Here is a 20,062-nt window from a genome sequence, read left to right on the forward strand (position 1 = left end):
GCAGCCTTCTCAGGAGCGGTGCATTCCCAGCCAAGTATTTCTTTGAGCTGGCTTTGGCTCATTTGACAACAGATTTAGCTGATTCAACAGCAGATACTTTTATCTGCTGCTAGTATGACAGCTTGCTTTATCATGCATTCACATAACACGAGACATCACAAGGAAAGCAGGAAGAATACACAGCTGGAAGCAGAGAACTGGCGATGGAAAAGGGGAAATAACCCCTTCTGAAGGCAAGGAACCATTCAGTGGTCTTTTATCATCTAACTGCACCTTGAATGTCCTACTGTTACCTGAGGTATCAGTCACTTGGGTGGCTAAACCCCTGCAGTATGTTCTGTGATAGAACTGGGATCCAAATTCACAGAAGTTTCTCTCAGGTGTCACTTGGGGAGAAGTAAACAGGACATGTTACCACTGATAATTACTTTAGCTAGTCCTAGCCAGCTTTTCCTGTTTGCAGATGAGTTGGGTTGATTGTACTATTGAAGACATTTCTGATGGTAATTTGCAAGCTGTTCTGTTTTATAGCTCATTTGCTGTGTTCTTTAAGCTGAACCTGTTCTCTTCTGTGAAAGCTTCTTTGGAAATGCACATCTTGATGTCTGCAGAGAGCATGTCTCAGCTGTGTATTTTGCATTCCACTTGTGCAGATAATCAAGGGAATTTCCTTCGTGACAGCAAATACTTTTTTTACTGTGGCAACTTTTTATTTTTGATAAACAACTGAGAAGTGAGACACTCTTTCATCTTATGGCTAATCTTTCCATCACTTTCAAAGCTTTTTCCCCACACAGTTCCAAAATTATGATCTTGATATTTCTTTGCCTACTAGCAGGCATAATTTGTTGTTGTTATGACAGCTTTGATCAATCAGCTCTAGCACATAAAGTTGCTGCAGCTCAAGACATCACTTCCCTCTGCTGTTGATGGTACTTTCTTTGCAAAAGTTACTGCCCTTGCAACACAATAAATTGGAGGGATTACAACCCACATCTTGGCAGTTTCAGTTCACAGTCCGGAATGTTAAACTGTTACTCTTATGATTGTATCCAGGGGAGATCACAGCATGGGCACACATTCCTCTTTGCAGACAAAGACGGGAAAGGACAATCATGTCTGGAGGATGAGAAGCTGCAAGTAGCTGGGGAGCAGTACTGTCCCACATCACTGTCAGTGTGTGCACATAGAATATGAGTCAAGAGTCAAGGAATCATAGAATCATTTTGGTAGGAAGAGACCTTCAACATCACCGAGTCCAACTGCTAACCTGGCACTGGCACTAAACAGTGTCCTGAAGAACCTCATCTACACATCTTGTAAACACCTCCAGGGATGGTGACTCAACCACTTCCCCAGGCAGCCTGTTCCAGTGCCTGGCAACCATTTCCATGAAGAATTTTTCCCTAATATCCAATCTAAACCTCCCCTGGCACAACTTGAGGCCATTTCCTCTCGTCCTATCACTTGCTACTTGGGAGAAAAAACTGATCCCCTCCATGCTACAATCTCCTTTCGGGTAGTTGTAGACAGCAATAAGGTCTCCCCTCAGCCTCCTTTTCTCCAGGCTGAACAGCCCCAGTTCCCTCAGCCACTCCTCATCAGACTTGTGCTCCAGACCCCTCACCAACTTCATTGCCCTTCTCTGAACTCTCCCCAGTACCTCAATGTCTTTCTTGTAGTGAGGGGTCCAAAACTGAACACAGGATTTGAGGTGCAGCCTCACCAACACCAAATACAGGGGGACGATCACTTCTCTAGTCCCGCTGGCCACACTATTCCTGATAGAAGAGTGTCTTTTTGGTCCATTCAGGGAGAGAATTGTTTTATGCAAGACAAAAGAGACGACTGTAGTAAAACTAAAGAATCTTTATGGTTTTATCTACGCTTTATATATGCATATCAGCTCTCCATTTTCAGTAAGTTTTGGTTCCAGGTTTCAATGCAAGAAATGCCCCTTTAGAGCCCAATGTCTCTGGCTTCTTCTGCTACAACACAACCCTGTCAAGCCATCTTCGCAGAAAATTCTTTCCAGGAGTTTGTTTCAGTCATTCCTAGTCCCAAAATGTTAAATCCCATTAGTCAAAAAGGATGTTATAACCTGAAATAATTTATTTAGATATCTCTGTATGCATTAATTTACATCAAATTTAAAAGGAAACTCAGGAGATCAGGGGACTGTTTATTTTTTATCCTCAATGAAAATACTAAGAATACTTAAATACAAGATATTTAAATCCTAGCTTGCTTAGGGACAAGTAACTGATTAGATAATTAACCACCCTTTAAACATAATATCCCAATGATTTCTGATTTGTATTGCACCCTGTGAATTATTATAGGCTCTCAAATGGGAAAAGCTGCTTTCATGGCAGCAGAAACAGCTGAGGCAGCAGAGAGTGGTTCATCTAAATGGGGCACACTGAAAAACACGACCAACATACAAACCTTCCAAAGATCTTCCCTTTATAGAGTGGACGAGGAGAATAGAGAATTGCCAGTCCACAGGAGGCTGCAGAGGTGGGCAACAAGCCACTGAGGCTCAGAGCCAACCAGTCTCCCAGAGGCTTCAAGACCACCAATAGGCACATACATACCTCGTGGAGCGCTTGAGAAGATCTGTGAGAGCTTCTGCCTGAGGGATTGGTAGCTGTGCATGAAAACAGGACCTTCTTACTGGTTTGTTTAGGTGTGAAGCCTTCTCTCTCAAAACCTGCCTCCCGAGGCAGGGCATGTGGACACTGTGACTGAAGGAGGTGCCTCCTCTCCACCCCACTCCCCTCAGCCCCATTCCTGGTTGTGTGGGGTTCCTCGTCCCCCTTGTCCCAGCACTGGAACTTGCCTGTCTGCACAGAAGCAAGTGCCCAAGCTGTGTCCATGGGGATAAGCAGATGTGCCTTTAAGCAGAAACATGCTGTTCCATTGACTCTACCATCTCATATAATGTATACTAAGAGTATGTCTTTCACTAAATCTGCCAGTTTTGCAACGTCTCTGATTTTCAAACTACCTCTATTTTAATTTCTCTCTTTGGCATCCAAGATGAGGTTTGAATGACATCCAAGTACAGCTGGTTCCATAATCTTGCATCTAGTTGTATTAAAACAACTGACTGTAGGTGCTGCACAACCCCAGCTCAGTGCCATCCTCCCATGTATCCATGTGTCTGCTGTTGGCTGGACCCCATTGAAACTGTAGGTTTAGGGCTACAGAATTAAGGTTTAGGTGTCCACCCCTGATAAAGACAAAGATACCCATAAATCAAAACAGCCTTCATGGGAAAGTTTCCCTTGGGCGTTCTTTGGGAAACAAATCTATCGCATCTCTCTCCCTCTTTTTTTTTTTTACCTGTAAGATTAAAGTCTCACGCAAACTCTGCCTGAACAAAAGCTGAAGAAGTGGTTTTCTGGGGAATGATACTATCTAAAAAGCATTGGCACATTATTAATATTGATCAGAAGAATCATTTTACCACTCAGAAGGGTGAGATTGTGTGTTTTCAGAAATGTATCATAATTGCTTGAAGGATGTATGACCACCGCTGTTGGTTTCTCCTCTCAACTGGATTAACAAATAGGAAACCAGGTTTTGACTAACCACGACTAGAAATGCATTTAGCAAGCAAATCACTTTGGATCCCTGAAGACGTTAATGTTGCCTTTCCACTCCTTGGAGCAAAGCGCTTCAATTCACAACAGTTGATGCTGTATAATAGCAGCGGCTTTTTCCATTCAGCTCAGAGACAGAAACATGAGTGGAATCAAAATGTATACATGTAGATAAATACGTAACGCCAGTGTATTGTAAAAAAAAACTATTCAGTCACTGTAGTTAGTTACACAACAGAAAAATAAAAGTGCGCAAATGGTTTCTTTTTCCCCAAAGAGTAAAGGGTAAGGAAGCAGAATGAGGATTCAGTTTCTTTGCTAAATAGCATACCTAATTTAGTTGGAGACCAAGAAAATGTCAAACTTGTCAACTATGCAGCTTCATTTCTGGAAATGCTGAGCACATGCCATTCTCCATTAAGTACAATTGAAAGGGAAGAAGTTCACTCTGACAAATCTGGCCCTGCTATTCAGATGCCTAATCATAGAGCTAAGCATCTAAACTTAGACGTTATATTCTAAAACCTGCCTAGATGTATACAGGCTGTATACACCTCTCGGTTGTCTCTGTATCACTTTTTTTCCCTTTTTCTTTCCTTTTTTTTTTTTTTTAATTACAGCCACCCCTGTTCTGTGGTCCCAGTAGCCATGATTATTCCATGTGCTTTGCCCAATCAGAATATATCTCCTTTAAACAAGTTTGCTCTCAGTCTCTGCTTTGCTAAGGAAGTAAAAAATACAACTGTTTTCTGTACCATAGTCATTAAAAATTACATCCTTGTGCTGTCCTTCAACCAGAGATCTCCTCCCTGTACTTCCTGGACGTGACACAGCCATCTACAGTTCTAAAAATAATCCTGCTGTTTTGTGACACACTGCTAGCCTGCATGTGCGTCCTGCATGTGCCACCTACCCACACGGTTGTGCTGGACTTCTTCGAGCTTATGAAAAATATAACCATGTGCCTTCAAATGAAAGGCTTGTGTTCATATTCCTGTGAAGCCACTAACAAATCATCACATATCTTTGCAATATTAATCCTCAAGCAACCTTTGGACCATGCCCATTACTTGTTTCTAAATATATAATTTACTTTCATAACATTGTGTTTAATCTGTTCACGTCTGTCCCTGCCTTTCCATTATAAAGGCACTATATTGCACCTATTATGTACTGAGCTGCAGCAGCTGGGAAGGCACATGGAACTCCTGAGCTGGCAAATTACCTCTTAATTCAGGTTAACCTGACTCCTTTATTTTAATTTTTTTTTTTTTTTTTCTGGATTATAAGGCAGTTAAGGGGCCTTCGGTAAAAGTAGCAATGCTGGGTGTGGTCAATACATTTATGTGAGCAGTGAGTACAATTTCTGTCTCAATTCCAGAAAATATAGTATAATTATACTTTATGTAGAAAGAGCAGACTTAAACAGGAAAGGGAGTTTTCTTGCCCACCTACTAAAGGGAAATGACAGATTAAAAACTGAAAGGATGAGTAACTGCTTTGCAACTAAACCAATGAAAATGGATTGCATTTCCCTTTTCTTTAGCTCTTATTGTACCACGGATTGCAACCACAAGTCTTTGGGCTGGGTTGGATTCGCTACAGTAGGGTGGACTGCAGTTACATGAGGTGATGCAGTGTGTTCTGCTCCCCAAGGTCCTTTGGAGCTACAGAAGACAGGAGCACCACCCAAATGAGTTAGATGAAAGCAGGAACAGTGACTTCAGCGAGACAGGCTCTGCAGGGAGAGGTAAAGTGTTTTCATTGGACCAACTGATACAGCTGAAAAAAAGCAGCCCAGCTTTCAGGAACACAAACCCTCCTTCACCAGCATCGCGGGGCAAAGGGGAGGCAGAACAATAGCTCCCTTCATTCAGGAAGGTTAACCGTTGCTGTGGGACGAGTCTGGGAAAGATTTTATACTGTCTGAATGTTTACATTAAAAGCTAGTTGAAACTAAATTTTTCGACTACTGCAGAACAGCAAGAATTCATGCAATTCAGCTCTTGCATCCTTTGCAATATCTGCCTGGAGATAAACCCGCACCTTTCCCTGCTGTTTAGCACAGATCTTTTTGGTAAGATGTCTCTGTGTCTTAGCCTCTGTGTCTTAGCATTTTTCATTACCCAAGTTTCTATAAGCTCCTGCTGATAGTTTTTTCACTTCATGTTCTTAACCAGTGCTCAGCTGACATCCCAATCACCTGTGCAGCAACTGAGCTGACAAATGAAAAGATGAGACTGTGACCCGAGAGCACCAGCAAGTCATGTGGAGCAGAAAGCTGGTGCTTTTGTGCATCTACTGGATTGTAACAGTAGAGAAACAAACAGAAAGAGTTGCATCTTTACAATTAGGAAGACTGAAATTATTGTGCAAATCAGAGCTTCGCTATACAGCCAGTCTACCTTTCATGTATTCAGCATTCCTTTCTTTTTTGTTTTCTCACCAAGCAGGGAAGTTGGGTTGTAAATGGCTAACACAGAAGTTGGCCTGCAAGTCTGCAATCCAAATTCTGCTTCTTTTCAAATCCAGGTAAGACACCAACTATGTAACTAGGAGCAAAACAGACATCTTGGGAGAAAAATCTTATTCTGAAAGGTGATTTGAGGCCTGCTCTCTGAATTCCCTTAAACCAAAAGCCTCATGCTTGTTACTAAAAGCAAGAAGATAAAAAGTGCTCTCACCTATCAGTGAGCCTTCTTTTTCCTTTCCTAAGCATGCTGGTGAATTTCACGCTAGATGTTTCTAAATCACCACTAAATCCAGGTGAACACTATGCCAGTGTTCAGGAGCAAGGCCCTTCTCAGCAGCCCAGCCCTGTAAATATGTACAGCCAGTTACAAAATCCATCATTACTCTTTGACAGATTTTGCAGAATATGTGGCAAACTAGACATGGGTTAGACATCAGCTGTACTCCAAAATGTTATGGAACACTCTTCTGAAGCTCCTATTATGTAAGACATTATAAAAATGAGATTTTTACCTTAATAATCAGGCAGCATTGACTACCACTAGTATTTTTTAAGAAGTTTAATAAAAACCATGGGTAGCCCCAAACAAGGCTTTAATGTTGCTTTAGCCCCAGGCCATCACTGAGCATTCATTTCATGAAATGAGACGGAAGATACACTCCTGCTGAATTGCAGCTCTGTCTTGAAGGTAGAATTCCTGCAAGACAAACCTCCTTTTCATACATCCAACAGCAGCAGCAAAACACTCCTTCAACCTGAAGCCTGAGAGGGCAGCTGTTCACCCAGCACCAGGAAAACTCCTCTGGCGCAGCTCCCCCCAAGCCTGCAAGAACTCAGCAAGTCCTACAAAACCAGCTGCAAAGTCTGCCAAATGAGTGCAGAGTTACACAAGCTAAAGGTAACACAAAGCTTTGAACTGAGTCTCTGTAAAGCATACTTATTCCTTTGGGGAAGATGAGAAAACCTCATATATGTTGTTCTAAAGTGTTTGCATGGCCAGCATTAGCAGAGATAACTTACCACCAGTCACTCATTGTAATCAGAATCATCTGGATCTGCTCTAACTTTTAAATGCCACCCTGGTACCTATGATAGCTTTTCCACTGGAACTACACTAATGGCAGCATTTTAAAGAATGCCAATATAAGCACTTGATGGCAGAAAAGGACTAAGATCCATCTTGTTACCACAGTTCAATCATATGTAGAAGATTAATTAAAAAAAAATTGAAAGTAAACACTGGGGTTTGTACACTTATGGTTCCAATTGCAATGTCACATACAGGGTGATGACTACATATTGTTGAAGATGCCAAGTCTCTGATTTCTCTGTGAGGAAAGCCAAAACTGAATTAAATACAAATAATTAGCAGGAAAACACATTGAAGTGATATAGTAAAAACTAGAATAAGCAAGTTTCCCATCAGGTAAGCATCAGTAATTTTTATAAGACTCCAATTTTACCTCAGAATTTAAAAGCTTGGCCAAGTACACTATCACAGCACTTGCAGTAAATCCATGCAAACCAAAAGTCTCTTATACCCTGGCCTTCTCTTTGTTGTTTTACAACCTGCTGAAGATTAAGTCCCCCTAACATATAACTCAACAGATACTTCTCTGTGAAGGAAGGAGTTGGCTGGTACTAGTTACTGTACTCAGTTAACTTTGTTTTGTTACTGCACTGTACCACTGGGCTGTACCATCAGGACTTCCCTGTCAAGGGTGGGGGTGAGCTCTGCCTTGGCACAGGGACAAAGCCAGACCAAGGAACCTTGCACTTGGGACCTCTGTGTGGGACAGAGAAGGAAACGGAGACCACAAAGAGGCTGGAGCATTCAGGGAGGACTCAGGCAGGGGAAAGATAATGGTGAAAAGCTCCCAGGTGGCTTTTCAGTGGGCAAGCACGTGTGTGTACACATGTGGGTGCCTGTATTCACCCAGGGAGGAGAGGCATACAGCCTCCCTGCTTTGTGTCATGAGTTCAGCCCCAAAACATGGAAACACCTTGAAATATTTATACAGACATAAATCCAAGTGGCATCATTTTGTTTTATACACACCAAGACCCACATAGTGTATGCAATTCAAACAGAAGATGGAAAAAAAATCAAGAACTGTTCTTCCTTGCAATAAGCAGATATCTGTCAAGTAATTAAAAATTTATTCCCACTCTACACATGGTATCCAGAGAAACAATACATACAAAGATCTATTTATCCCACAATTTCACAAGCCTCCTGGATTTAATATTTTGAACCATATGACCAAGTTCAAGATACTTTATTTATTTGATACAACAGCTAAATCTCAAAGGAGAGCTCTTGAACACATGAAAAAAATCATGTCACTTAAGTGACCTCCATGACTCACGCATTCCAGCAAGACTGTATTCATAATGCATTGTTTTACATGATACTGTTAACTTTCTCTTGCAGATCTGCTCCTCTCCTTAGGAGTCCTTCATATTTTCAGACATGCTTGTTTTGTTAATTCTACCACTTTATATTTACATCAGTTTCATCCCTAATATTGTTGTCATATAGGCTTCAAATTCATTTGTTGTTTTCTAACCGTAAGAGTCTTTGCAGTCTATCTACATTTTAGAAGAACTTGTGCACAGCACAAATTAATGCAAATGGCTTTCTCAGTGTACGTACTGAAGGATATGCAACCAGAGATTGTCCTGTCTGAACACATCTTTCAGTACTCCAGGCTGTATTTTTAAACTAATTAGACTTATAAAAATGTATACAAAAAATTATCCTTGGACCAGTACAATGTCTAAGACACAGTTGGTAAAGATGCAAAATGATTCAGGTATTTCTAATTCTGAAATTATATAGAGTATTATGGTGTAAACTTAGGTTACACAGAGAAATTACTTTTTCTTAAATCAAGAACTCTGTAACAGATAAATAATTCACAAACTTGAGAAGATCTGCATTGTTTCCTACACAAAGACTTGTTGCCTCTATTGTAAAAAAGCTTAGAGGAATTAAATATCATTTCTGTTGGTGGCTGTAAAACTTAGATAGCTAGTTTTGTTCATGTAATTCCCTCTTTAAATCTGCCAGAGGTAGATGAAGATAAATTAAACCCCAAAATGTAAAGATTAAGACCTGTAAATAAATTCTAATCCTGAAAATCTAGTGAACATATGTTCTCACCAGATTTACTGAAAGCAGTTATTTTTTCTTCCTTTTTAAAAATAGAAGAGTACTCAACTTCTCCTTCCTTCCATGTTGTCAAAATCAGAGCTTGATACCAGCATAAAATAATTTTCAAAGCCTTCCCAAATTAAAGCAGAAGCAGGTCCCACCTCACACTCTTCTCTCACTTCGGTATTTTCCAGTTGACCGACTGTTGAGGAAATGCTGCCATCCCAGCACTGCCCAGACAGCCCTCAGGCCTCCCCCCCAAAACACCAACAGGCAAATCTGCGGATCCCACTGAACGTAACTCTCGGGGAAAGGTGCAGGAGCAAGGGAGGTGTGGCTGAGGGCAGGAGAGAGAACCAGGAAACCTTCACATCCATCACAGATGGTGACCTTTCCAAAGATTTATCCGAGGAGATACTTAGCACAGGTGTCTGCGTGCATGAGCTGCAAAATATTTGGCTATTACCACAAAATCAGAGATATTGTTAGGCTCACTAGTATTTACAAAATGTCACATAAAGCCTTGGTTTTGGCACGGAGAAAATTATAAATCAGTAACAGAATTTTCTAAACCACAAATTACTTCATTCATGTCCTGATGGATCAAAAGAAAAATTTAAGATTAACTGTTTAGACCTGATTTCCTACTTTTTTTTAGCTTGGCCCATGGTTTCAGGTTTTTCAGTGTCTCCCTTCTAGTCTCTCTCCACCTGTAATTTTATCTACTTTGTTCAGCCAAAATCTAATCAATGTGTTGAAGTCAAACATACATAAGAAACCGTACAAGAAATAGGATTAAGCTTGGTGGCCCTTTTTAAAACTATTGAACAAAGTCCGTTTCCTCTTCATCATTCACCAGACAAAAAGGAGGAAGTGTCATTACATGCCAGAACATCTGCATAAAAGTGCCTCCAAGTTTCTTCACAACAGTAATACTGGCATGATCACAAAGACAAGATCCCTTTTCTTTCTCTCTCTGTATTATAACTGTAGCCATCATGATCTCATTTGGTATGCAAAAAAATATAATTACTCCAGTACAATTTCCACAGCAATTTGAAGTGTGCCTTTTTCTCTTTTAAGTTACCATTTAAATTTCATGAAAATGAGAGGATGGACTGAGATGGCAAAAATCCAGTATTTTACATAATTCAGTTCCTTCAGTTTAGTTACAGAATAACGATCCTGGCAGTTAAACTAAAACCATAGATATAAATGAATGAGGCAATTTTGTGCATTCTAGAATCAATGCATGTTTAAATACTTGCCTTCCTTCACAATATTATTAATCTCCAGAACCCCTTGCTTCATGGACGCTGAACCAATTTACTCTTATTGCTTTCCTGCTCGCTAAGCTTGAAGTGGGTGTAAGCTAAAATGCCAAACAATGTGCACAGAATCCCTAGGCCTTGATTAACAGACAGTGGATCCTTAAATAAGAGGCACCCTCCCAGGAGCGTGATGCAGAACTTGAAATGTCCAAACATGTTATACCTAGACACCTGTTAAGGATAATGGCAAATATCAGTATTGTTTGTTGTAAAAACACACATTTGGGAACTTCGTTAATTACACCCAAAGCATGCAGGGATGTGTCACATCAACTTCAACTCATGTGACTTTCCTACATCTCTGTGGCTATGAGAATTAAGCTCCATGCAGAGTCCTTCACCCACCACACATGACTAACTAACTGACATGACAACGCTTCCTGAAGGTAGCCAAAGCCTGGGTGAATACTCTTTGTAGGTTTGAAGGTCACATCAGTGAGTTAAATGCCATTATCTAGACAAACCCCAAACAAAGAAACAAACTACACTAAAAAATGAACATGCTTTTCCGGCTTCATCATTTAAGATAAACCAGGAAGGTTACCAAACAATTTTCCCACAGTGAAACAGCCCAAATTAATGCTAATATAATTCACCTGGAAACAGGAGAAACAACTGATGTTACAAAGGATACGTGACAGGTGATGTATTTCCAATGATCCAGTAAATGGACAAGTTTACCATAAAGGCTATTATTCCAGACAGCAGTACCATTATCTGCAGATTAACAGATACAGTCAATAACTTGACATGCTTTTGGTCATCTATAGATACATTTCAGGTTATTTAGTTAGCTTCCTTTACTTTAAAATGCAAAATATCAGGCAAGAAAAACATATGGAGAACAAAAATAGAAACAGCTTCAAATCAGTACAGGCACTGGTGATGTGTATAAGTAGCTCACGGTATCATGTCCATAAATATACACCGATATAACCACAAGCCTTTTCTCCTTTACTCTCAGCGAACATTTAAGAGTGATTTGGAAAATCTGGCCACTCATACCAAAGAGGTGATATTCTTTATCTTTGAGACAAAGTCTTACTTATGGTCACACAAAAACTATTTCGGAAAAATATCTGATTTCATTGTTGAGAATACTTGCTACCCCATTCATCAACTGCCAAGCTACGAGAAACGACCCATCACTAAGCAGCACGATCAGCAGTGGTAAGAATATGCCATTGGCTCTTTTTTGGACAGAAGGTTAAATAGAGAAATTATAGCCTTCTTGGTGAAAAAAAAACTAGCAATTCTAGAGAACAACCAACATTGGCATCCTTCCACAGAAAAGGAGAGTGTCAAAAGTGAGCATGCTTTTCTCTTTTCTGAGTGGACAGTAAGAGCTGGAACTAGGGCACTTACACATTTTTAATTTAATACACTAGGGGAAGCTTCTGGATTTTGTCAGATTTTCCTGTTGTTCAGGTGTCCTCTAAACAGAAAGAAGAATAAGGAGGTAAATCGATTGACAGACTCCTCTGGGAGGAAGTTGGGCAGACACAAGGGCTTCTTTTCTCTTGCACGTGCCCCTCTCATCATAGTCAAGGACTGTACAAAAATCTGTTCACAAAGAAACAGATCCTACTCTCAAATTTAACAACGTCAATGATTATTTATTTAAATAAAGACAATAAAAGCCTTACCACAGCAGAAAGCGTCCAGGGCCCAAATATTCCCCCTTCTCCAAAGACCGGTTCAAAAAAGGGTATGATGAACAACAACATAGCTGAGGACATTGGTGCCTGATAGTACAGCAACTGCATAGAGTTTACCTGCAACTCATGCTGCTTGGCTCCTACCCACTAAAAACAAAAGAGAAAGCTGTTAAACATGAGGAAAAAAAAATAAAATTGAAAACTTGAGCAAAAGCAACCTGGCTACTAACACAGCCTTGTGGACAATAGTGCATAAACAGACTGCTGAGCATCACCTTTTACTTTTGCGTAACTGGAGGCCCATGTGTTTGCCTCTTGTGAGCACACAAGCCACATGAGGAGAAAATCATATGCAGGGGCAGCGAAAAACCCTTGAGTGCCTAAAGCTGCCTTTTCCTAGAGCCTGGAGAACAAAAAGTAGCAGAGCTGGGAAGAAATGCCAGCTCCCTTTTATTCTAAGGACAAATTCCAGATCCTGTCTATGATGGGGCTGAGCACATTTGCCTAAGCAGAGATCTGCTTTTTCTCTTTCTCATTTTCCTCCATGCACAAACTAATAAAACCAGTAAATGTTTGGCTTTCTTTTGCCAGTTTATTCCTAATTTACTGGATTTCATTTCAATATTGACTATAATTGACTCTAACTTGGATTTTCAATGTAGCGTGCTTTAAGAGACAACATTAGTTATCTGTGGTTATGAAGACAGATGTTACAGGCAAAAAGATGCATCTTGTATTGAAGAATGACATTTAGTGTAATACTTCATAAATTACATTAATTGGTTTCACGGATTCCAGCATACAAACCTGCTATTTTTTTTTTTTAATTACAGAATAATGTCACTCACTTTCACTATCATTTCTCATGTACAAACATCATCACTTAAAGTTATGATGCAACATCTCTGTCCTCCTCCTGCCCCAAAACAGGTCAAGAGACCATTATTTATCATCTGGCACACTACAGATCAAAAAAACTTCTTTTGGACACACAGTACACTTGTTACAAGGAAGTTCATATTTAAATTGATTATGACTATCACATCAACACGACAGGGGACTCTAATCAGGGAGGCTTTTATAGTCAAGGCCAATAATTAACTGGTCATGAGCTGTTAGTACGTTACAGCAGAGAAGGCTAAGGCAGTCCTTGGACGTATCTATTTTTTCAACCATCATCATCCAGAAAGGTTATATTGCACATACATATATATTAATGCATTCTCAACAAAAACATCTTAAGACTGTGTACAGTCAAAATTGAAGAATGATGGTAAAATGTAAATAGCTCAAGGATAAACCATGGGATTAACTGAAGGACTGGAAAATAGGAAAGGGCTAAAACACAAGGCACTTGCTTCAGCAAGGAGAAAATCTGTGATCTCTACAAAAAAGGAGTTTTACCATGAAAGCGATCCTCACCCATGGAAAATATGCTCAAGATCACGTTAAAAATGACACCCCAACTTTTAGCAGCAAGGACAACCAAGTGCTTAAACAGCTTACCAGGGGTTATAGTGTATTATCACATTTTTAAAGTGTTTTTAAAATAAATAATGGAGTACAGAAGGCTTCCTGAAAGACAGGGGTGCTGTTCCAAGCCCATTCTAACCGAGGAGCAGCAGCTTGGAGACCAACCACCACAACACTCCCACCCACCTTCACCCTCGCCAAACCCACCACTTGGTAGAGGGAGGTCACCAGGACACCCAGAGTGGCAAACGCCATCCCGAGGACGCTGAACTTCACGTCGTAGTAGGAGTTGAGGAAAACGCCGAGCGTGATGGGGACCTGTGGAACAGAGAGGGGGGTTTAGGCCGGGCCGCTGCCCTCGGGCGTCGCCTCAGGGTGGGCGGGCGGGAACCCCCGCGCCCCCCCTTTCCCGCCCCGCCGCCTCCTCACCAGGGTGAGCTTGATACGGAGTGGGAAGGTCTTCCCGTAAGCCAGGCTCTGGATGACCACGATGACCGGCGTGGTCATGGCTTTGGCCAGCTGGTAGGTACCGATGGTGTTACTCTGCAGGGAGAGGTTGGTGAAGACGACGAAGCCGCAGAAGCTGAGGGCCAAGGGCAGCACCTGCGCGGGCTGCAGGCTCTTGGGGGAGAAGGCACCGAGCGCCTGGCACAGGTAGAGGCCCAGCCAGGTGATGGCGAAGTGCACCAGGGTGAGGCTGAGGTTGGGGAAGCCCAGCCGCACGTACAGCCACTTGTTCAGGAAGACGATGCAGATGGAGGCGGCCAAGTTCACCAGCAGCCCCGCCGCCAGCCGCCCCTGCGCCGGCAGCCAGCCCATGGCGTCCCGCGGCGCCGGGCAGCAGCGGCTCAGGCAGCCACGCCGGCCGCCAGCGAACCGGCCGGGCCGCCCCCGCCTGCCGCTGCCGCTGCCACCGCCCCCGCCGGGACACGTGGGCTGGCGCCTTCCGGTGGCCCCGCCCGCCCCGGCCCCGCGGGCGGAGCTGCGACGCCGGGCGGCGCTGCCGGGGAAGCGGGAGCTGCAGCCGCCCCGGCGGGCGCCCGGACGCGCAGCAGAAGGCGGTCCCTGGGGCCCCGAGGACAGCCCCGCAAAGGTACAGGTCCCCGCCCCTCCCGAGTGCCATAGAGTCATCGAATCGTTTCGGTTGGAAGAGACCCCCGGGATCATCGAGTCCAACCATAACCTAGCTCTAGCACTAAACCATGTGCCTAAGAACCTCGTCTAAACGCCTTTTAAACACCTCCAGGTACCCCCCCCCCCCCCGCAGGCAGACCCCCACCTGCTGCCCTGCTGTCCAACAGCCCAGCGACTGGCAGGAACGCACCCTCTCCCCAGGCTGCAAGTACCTTTCAGAACGGTAATGTGTATTTCTACACACACAGAGGAAAATACATATACATAGATAGATACAGCACATATTACAGAAAGCTCTTTGTAAAGTGTCAGAAGACACTGACAGGGTGAAGGCACCAAAGCTCTTGGGTACTCAGCACTACAGCTTTGGCCTCTGCACTCTTCAGTTTAAGGAAAAGCAGCTGAATGTGTTTTTACACACATAAACAGGGCCAAAACAAGGTTTCTAAATAAATTGCAAAATCTCAAACTTGGGAGTTTCAAGTTATGATCACCTTTCCTCAAGTTCAGGATTACATTAGCTTCCTCTTTCAGTGATGCTCAATAACGGTGAGGGGCAACGGGCACAGACTGAAGCACAGGAGGTTCCATCTGAATATGAGGAGAAACTTCTTTCCTTTGAGGGTACCAGAGCACTGGAACAGGCTGCCCAGAGAGGTTGTGGAGTTTCCTTCTCTAGAGACATTCAGGATGCACCTGGACACATTCCTGTGCCATCTGCTCTGGGTGAACCTGCTTTAGCAGGTGGGTTGGACTGGATGATCTCTAGAGGTCCCTTCCAACCCCAACCATTCTGTGACTCTGAGATTTACCAACTACACAATGTAGGTGAGAGCAGTACAAGCCCTTTTCTTCTGACAGGCTGGTGGTAGCCCTTCACTGGCTCTCTTCCTTTCCTCCAGCCCTCTGTATCTGCTGCCTTCTGCTCTGCTTTCCACTTACATCCTCCTCTGGACTCATTCTCCTCTCCACCGTATACTTGCACATTCTTTTCCTGAGTATGTTGCCAGTCTGCAGGCAGGAATTTGGCCCATAGCAAAGAGATTAAGGCCATTCACATGATCATAAACATTTTCTGTTTGTGAAGCACTTTTATTAGAAAAAAAAACTGTGAAAAAGGTTGTATAACAAATATTATCTCTGAAGTTGGTCAGAATGTTTCAAGTTCAAATTGAAATCTGAGGGCTAGGTTTTTTTCCCCAGCAATCAGAACAGCTTATCCGAGTCATGGTTGGGTTCTTTTTTATAACCAGAATGTCCATGTTCAGAAGTTTTTGCAAGTATCTACATCAAATCCTAGGACTGAATTTCATATCCCAACGGGTCAAGATCCTGGTCCAGAAGCATCAGAGAAGATTCCCGCAGCTTCTGTAGAAGCTTTTGAAGTTCTTCTTTTGAAAATACCTAAGAATAATAATTTTTAAAAAAGCATAATGAAGTTATATTTATTCACAATAAATAGCATGATATAAAAGTAAATAATGGTGGTTAATTTACTAATTTTTTTTCTATTTAAGACAGTGTGAACATCAGACATTTCAGAATGGCCTTTAGTAAAGGACTGGAAACCAGCAGTAGTGGTATCCAAAACCTGAAGGTAGTCTCAAGATAGTTCTGTCTTGTAACTACTACAGAGATTACTGGGAAACAGCCAAATTTAATTTTCCTGGTTTTGCTGGCAGAAACCTTAAGCCAATCCAGGTGAATGCATCACAGTGTTTTTCTTAGCCTTGATGTTTCTTTTCAGATTTCTAATCCTTGTTTTTTTTGGGGGGGCGGGGTGGGAGAGAGAGAGTGTTGTGGTTTAGTTGTTTTTTTTTTTTTTTTGTTAAGTGATAAGGTTTTTCAGGGTTGTTTTTCAGGCTTTTGCAGGGAGAGTTGGTTAGGTAAATCAAGTGCCCCAAAACAAAACCTGCTTGCTCAGTGTTCTGAAATGTAAGTGGAAAAAAAAAAAAATCTATTACAATTCTACAGTTCAACCTCTTTCAATTCAATAGCCCCCCATCCAAAAATTAGTAACTGCACTACCCTGAAGAACTGCTTGTCAAAACATTGTCATAATCTTCAGTGTTTCAAAGTTGAATCTTTGATTCCTTAAGTCAGCATACAAGGAAACCCTTTACTACTGCAGTGAATGGGAAGAGATGAAGAAACTTATGCTGTTAAGGAACATATGGCATCTTCCTCTCTCTATAGAAGCTTTTTCCACAGTCAACCCACAGATCTTTTACATGGCAGCTAAGCTGTCTGCAGCTCTCAGTAACTCACCGTATAAAGCTTGTGTCGCTCAGAAGCGACCATGTCAGCCAGTCGCAGGCACTCCTGGTATTGTCCAGTACTATGTAACACCGTGTGCAGTAAAAAACACATCATGGGCAGGCACAGCTTTCGCAGCAAAATCATCTGGTGTGTTCGTTCTGGGTCATCCTCGGCATCCTTACCACAGCGAAATAATGTATTAGTATTATGAAAATCTATCTTTAAAAGGCAACTCAGCATAACCACATAACTAGTAGCGCCAGAGGCAAAAAACTGGACTAACCAGCCTAGACTGGACTGCCAGATCCGATTTATGTGGTAACTGAAGGAGAAGCAATTTGTAACTGGTCACAGCAAGGCCAGAGTGAATTATACTGGAGTAAACAGAAACACATCAAACTAAAGATGACAAGGGTACAACTGGGTGAAATCTACACTTTGTGGCCTATGCCATGATATAAAAATTAATTTTACCTCTCTAACATCAACCATCCATCCTCCATCAACAAACAGCAAGACATTGTACATTTTCTCTTTCACATCAGCTGTAAGAGCGTCCAAGAGGCCTTTCCAAATACCATAGTCCATCTGGCAAAGAAATGAAAAATAAACTACTGCAGAACAGGATAATTTCCAAGGCTATTTTAACACAGATTCTGTACCTAGCATGCAGCAGCCAGTGAAGCTCTAATTCAAATTAGAGTCTTTAGCCAAATGCCAAAACCTAAAAGCCTGCTGCTAACAGCTATTTCCATCCTTGCTTAATTCCCTGTCCAGAAAGTCTGACAGGTTGTTCAGAAGTACTAGAAGCCACTACACTACAGAAAGATAATTTTAAAGAACTTATTCTGCCATGCTTATATAACAAATATATTATAAACTGAATACAGTGTGTTCACACTGGGCAGACAGGCAAAAATAACTTTTGGCAGAACAAAGAGAACTGCAGCACCTTTTAGAGGAGAAAATGTGACAAATGCAAGAACACAGGATAGCCTTCATCCTCCATCTCCAGGGAAAAGTTAACAGCAAAATCAAGTACTCAGATTTATTAACAACACTGACAATCAACACATTCTAATCAATATTTACTATTACAGTATAAAATACTATATGTAAAACTGAGTCATATAAGAAAAAGTTTATTGTGCAGTGGCATTACTATTCTCATACTCCCTTTTCAACATAAAAATAGAATAATTTATAAAAGAGTTCTCAAGCAGTATGAATTAGCAGTCTTTTACTCTGTTTCATTAAGCTAAGATTGCCTGCTAAGCAAGAATATAAATGTTTATAGTAAACAACAACTTGAACTTTGACCTACCTCGTACTTCTTTTGCTTATGTTCATGGGCCACCTTTTCAGTGAAACTTGCTTGTGGTAACAAAGAAGGCTTCTGTGGAGCTGAGTTCATGTGTTTAAACCATTCATTAAAGGTTTCGTGGGCTTCCTGGATTGCATTGGAAACAGTATTTGGACATTTTTGATGCATATAATTATAAGAATATCATTAATTGCACAGCTATAGTGCATCCAGGAATCAAAAGTTAAATCAAATTAATAAAGCTTAAAGTTTCACCACCAAGGCAAAGCCAGCATTATTTATCAGTAATACCTTGGAATATAGCATGTCTGAAACTCACCAAATACGCCCGAATACATAAATGTTCCCGTATGGCATTGTCATCTTCAGCTGGAAGCGGAGTATCCATTCCCTGTTCTTCCCATTGGTTATATATTTCTGCTATAGAGTCTTGGGGAATCTTCACAAACACATGTTTTGCAGCTTCATGTTTCTTGGATGCTGTGAGAATGCAAGCTGAGTATCAACAGCTTTGCAATTTCCATACTTCGTTTTTATAAACTGACAAACTCATGCTTTTTAATAGACTAGATTCGAAGCTATATGAAAAGTAGTCCCAAAAGTCAATGAGAATAAAACCAACATTTTAAATCTCTACAATATTTGTGAAGTTTAGTACCCAAGAATTTCCTCATGATTGCATTGCTTTGCTTAAGTGCTTCTGCCCTCTGTGCAGGATCAAATACGAGCCAGTCAATCACATCTATTTTCAGCTGATCTGCCTGTAAAAAACAACATATAGTTTCACTAACATTTCAAGCATGCAGCTGATGTTAGACACATCAAATCTGATCAATGAAATACACAAGTTTCTAGAGATCTTTGGATAGCATTATGACATACTAACAAGGATTGCTTTATTCACAACTTTAGCATCAAAAGCTTAGAAAACACTCTGCAATCTATAATAATTCAAAAATTAATTTCTAAATATTCCCAAGATAGACCAATGGATGAGCGCCAGCTCTCAAAAAAGCTTCATGGATTACCATCCATCTTCCTCAAACTTTAATAAGAATACACTGTACAAACATCGTTTATGGAGCCCTTGCTACAACCTTCAGAGGTGCCATCAGCCTGCAATCACCATCTTCCAACTCTTGTGTTAGATAAACTACCTATTTGGCTTAGAGAGTCTAAACTTTGTACCGAACAGCAAAATAATTCCCACAAGTTTCCAAACTATGAGTTGCTTTCTAAACACTACTTTGCACGCAAGCTATCAGCAGTATCTCACTGTCGCTGAAGTACTGAGTTGGATCCAACCAACACTCAATAGCGACAGCAAGGAAACTGTCGTGAAGGCAATGTCTGTTATAGCTGGAATATGACACTTGAGCAAGTCACAGCTTACATCTGTGATCCAAAGTGTTAATCCTCATAATTCTGAGGAGCTCCAATAATATCCTACTCTCAGCTACAATGTATTTTTTTATAGTCTTTTCAAGGGCTTTATCTCCACTTATTGTTTGCATACAGACCTGCTGCTGAGCAACACGCACCACAGCCCAGAAAAATCAAGATGTAGAAACAGAAGTTATGAATTTGTGCAATTACTCCTCACTTGGGCACATGGAAAGTGCATTTCCCTCACAGGCTTTTTCAA

The 20,062-nt window shown here is 41.5% G+C and overlaps 2 protein-coding genes across 3 annotated transcripts in view; both read right to left on the minus strand.

The window, feature by feature from the left end:
• Positions 1-8,220: 8,220 nt before the first annotated feature.
• SLC35E3 (solute carrier family 35 member E3) lies at positions 8,221-14,596 on the minus strand. The gene is made up of 5 exons (XM_065854871.2): positions 14,130-14,596; positions 13,908-14,018; positions 12,216-12,374; positions 11,204-11,286; positions 8,221-10,732 (listed from the first exon to the last, which is right to left on the minus strand). Exons 1-5 carry the CDS (start codon positions 14,517-14,519, stop codon positions 10,546-10,548), a joined length of 930 nt encoding a protein of 309 aa, XP_065710943.1. The 5' UTR covers positions 14,520-14,596; the 3' UTR covers positions 8,221-10,545.
• Positions 14,597-15,905: 1,309 nt separating this feature from the next.
• The window catches only part of NUP107 (nucleoporin 107), a 31,060-nt gene continuing 26,903 nt past the window's right edge, over positions 15,906-20,062 (minus strand). For both annotated transcript variants that reach the window (XM_065859759.2, XM_065859751.2), the window contains 6 exons: positions 19,076-19,178; positions 18,737-18,897; positions 18,418-18,543; positions 17,568-17,681; positions 17,103-17,270; positions 15,906-16,238 (listed from right to left, as the gene is read on the minus strand). In XM_065859759.2, the coding sequence (XP_065715831.1) occupies positions 16,131-16,238; positions 17,103-17,270; positions 17,568-17,681; positions 18,418-18,543; positions 18,737-18,897; positions 19,076-19,178 (780 nt within the window). In that variant the 3' untranslated portion in view covers positions 15,906-16,130. The remainder of the gene's footprint in view (positions 16,239-17,102; positions 17,271-17,567; positions 17,682-18,417; positions 18,544-18,736; positions 18,898-19,075; positions 19,179-20,062) is intronic.

The sequence above is a fragment of the Patagioenas fasciata genome, chromosome 1, assembly GCF_037038585.1.
Source record: "Patagioenas fasciata isolate bPatFas1 chromosome 1, bPatFas1.hap1, whole genome shotgun sequence".
Lineage (NCBI taxonomy): Eukaryota > Metazoa > Chordata > Aves > Columbiformes > Columbidae > Patagioenas > Patagioenas fasciata.

Bases quoted from the DNA above. Each gene is read 5' to 3' on its own strand.
- SLC35E3 (XM_065854871.2), bottom strand. From the start codon at position 14,519: ATGGGCTGGCTGCCGGCGCAGGGGCGGCTGGCGGCGGGGCTGCTGGTG. The intron at 14,019-14,129 runs GTGAGGAGGCGG...TCTGTTCCACAG, and splicing joins TCCGTATCAAGCTCACCCTG to GTCCCCATCACGCTCGGCGT. The intron at 10,733-11,203 runs GTATCCTTTGTA...ACAGGTGTCTAG, and splicing joins GGAAATACATCACCTGTCAC to GTATAACATGTTTGGACATT.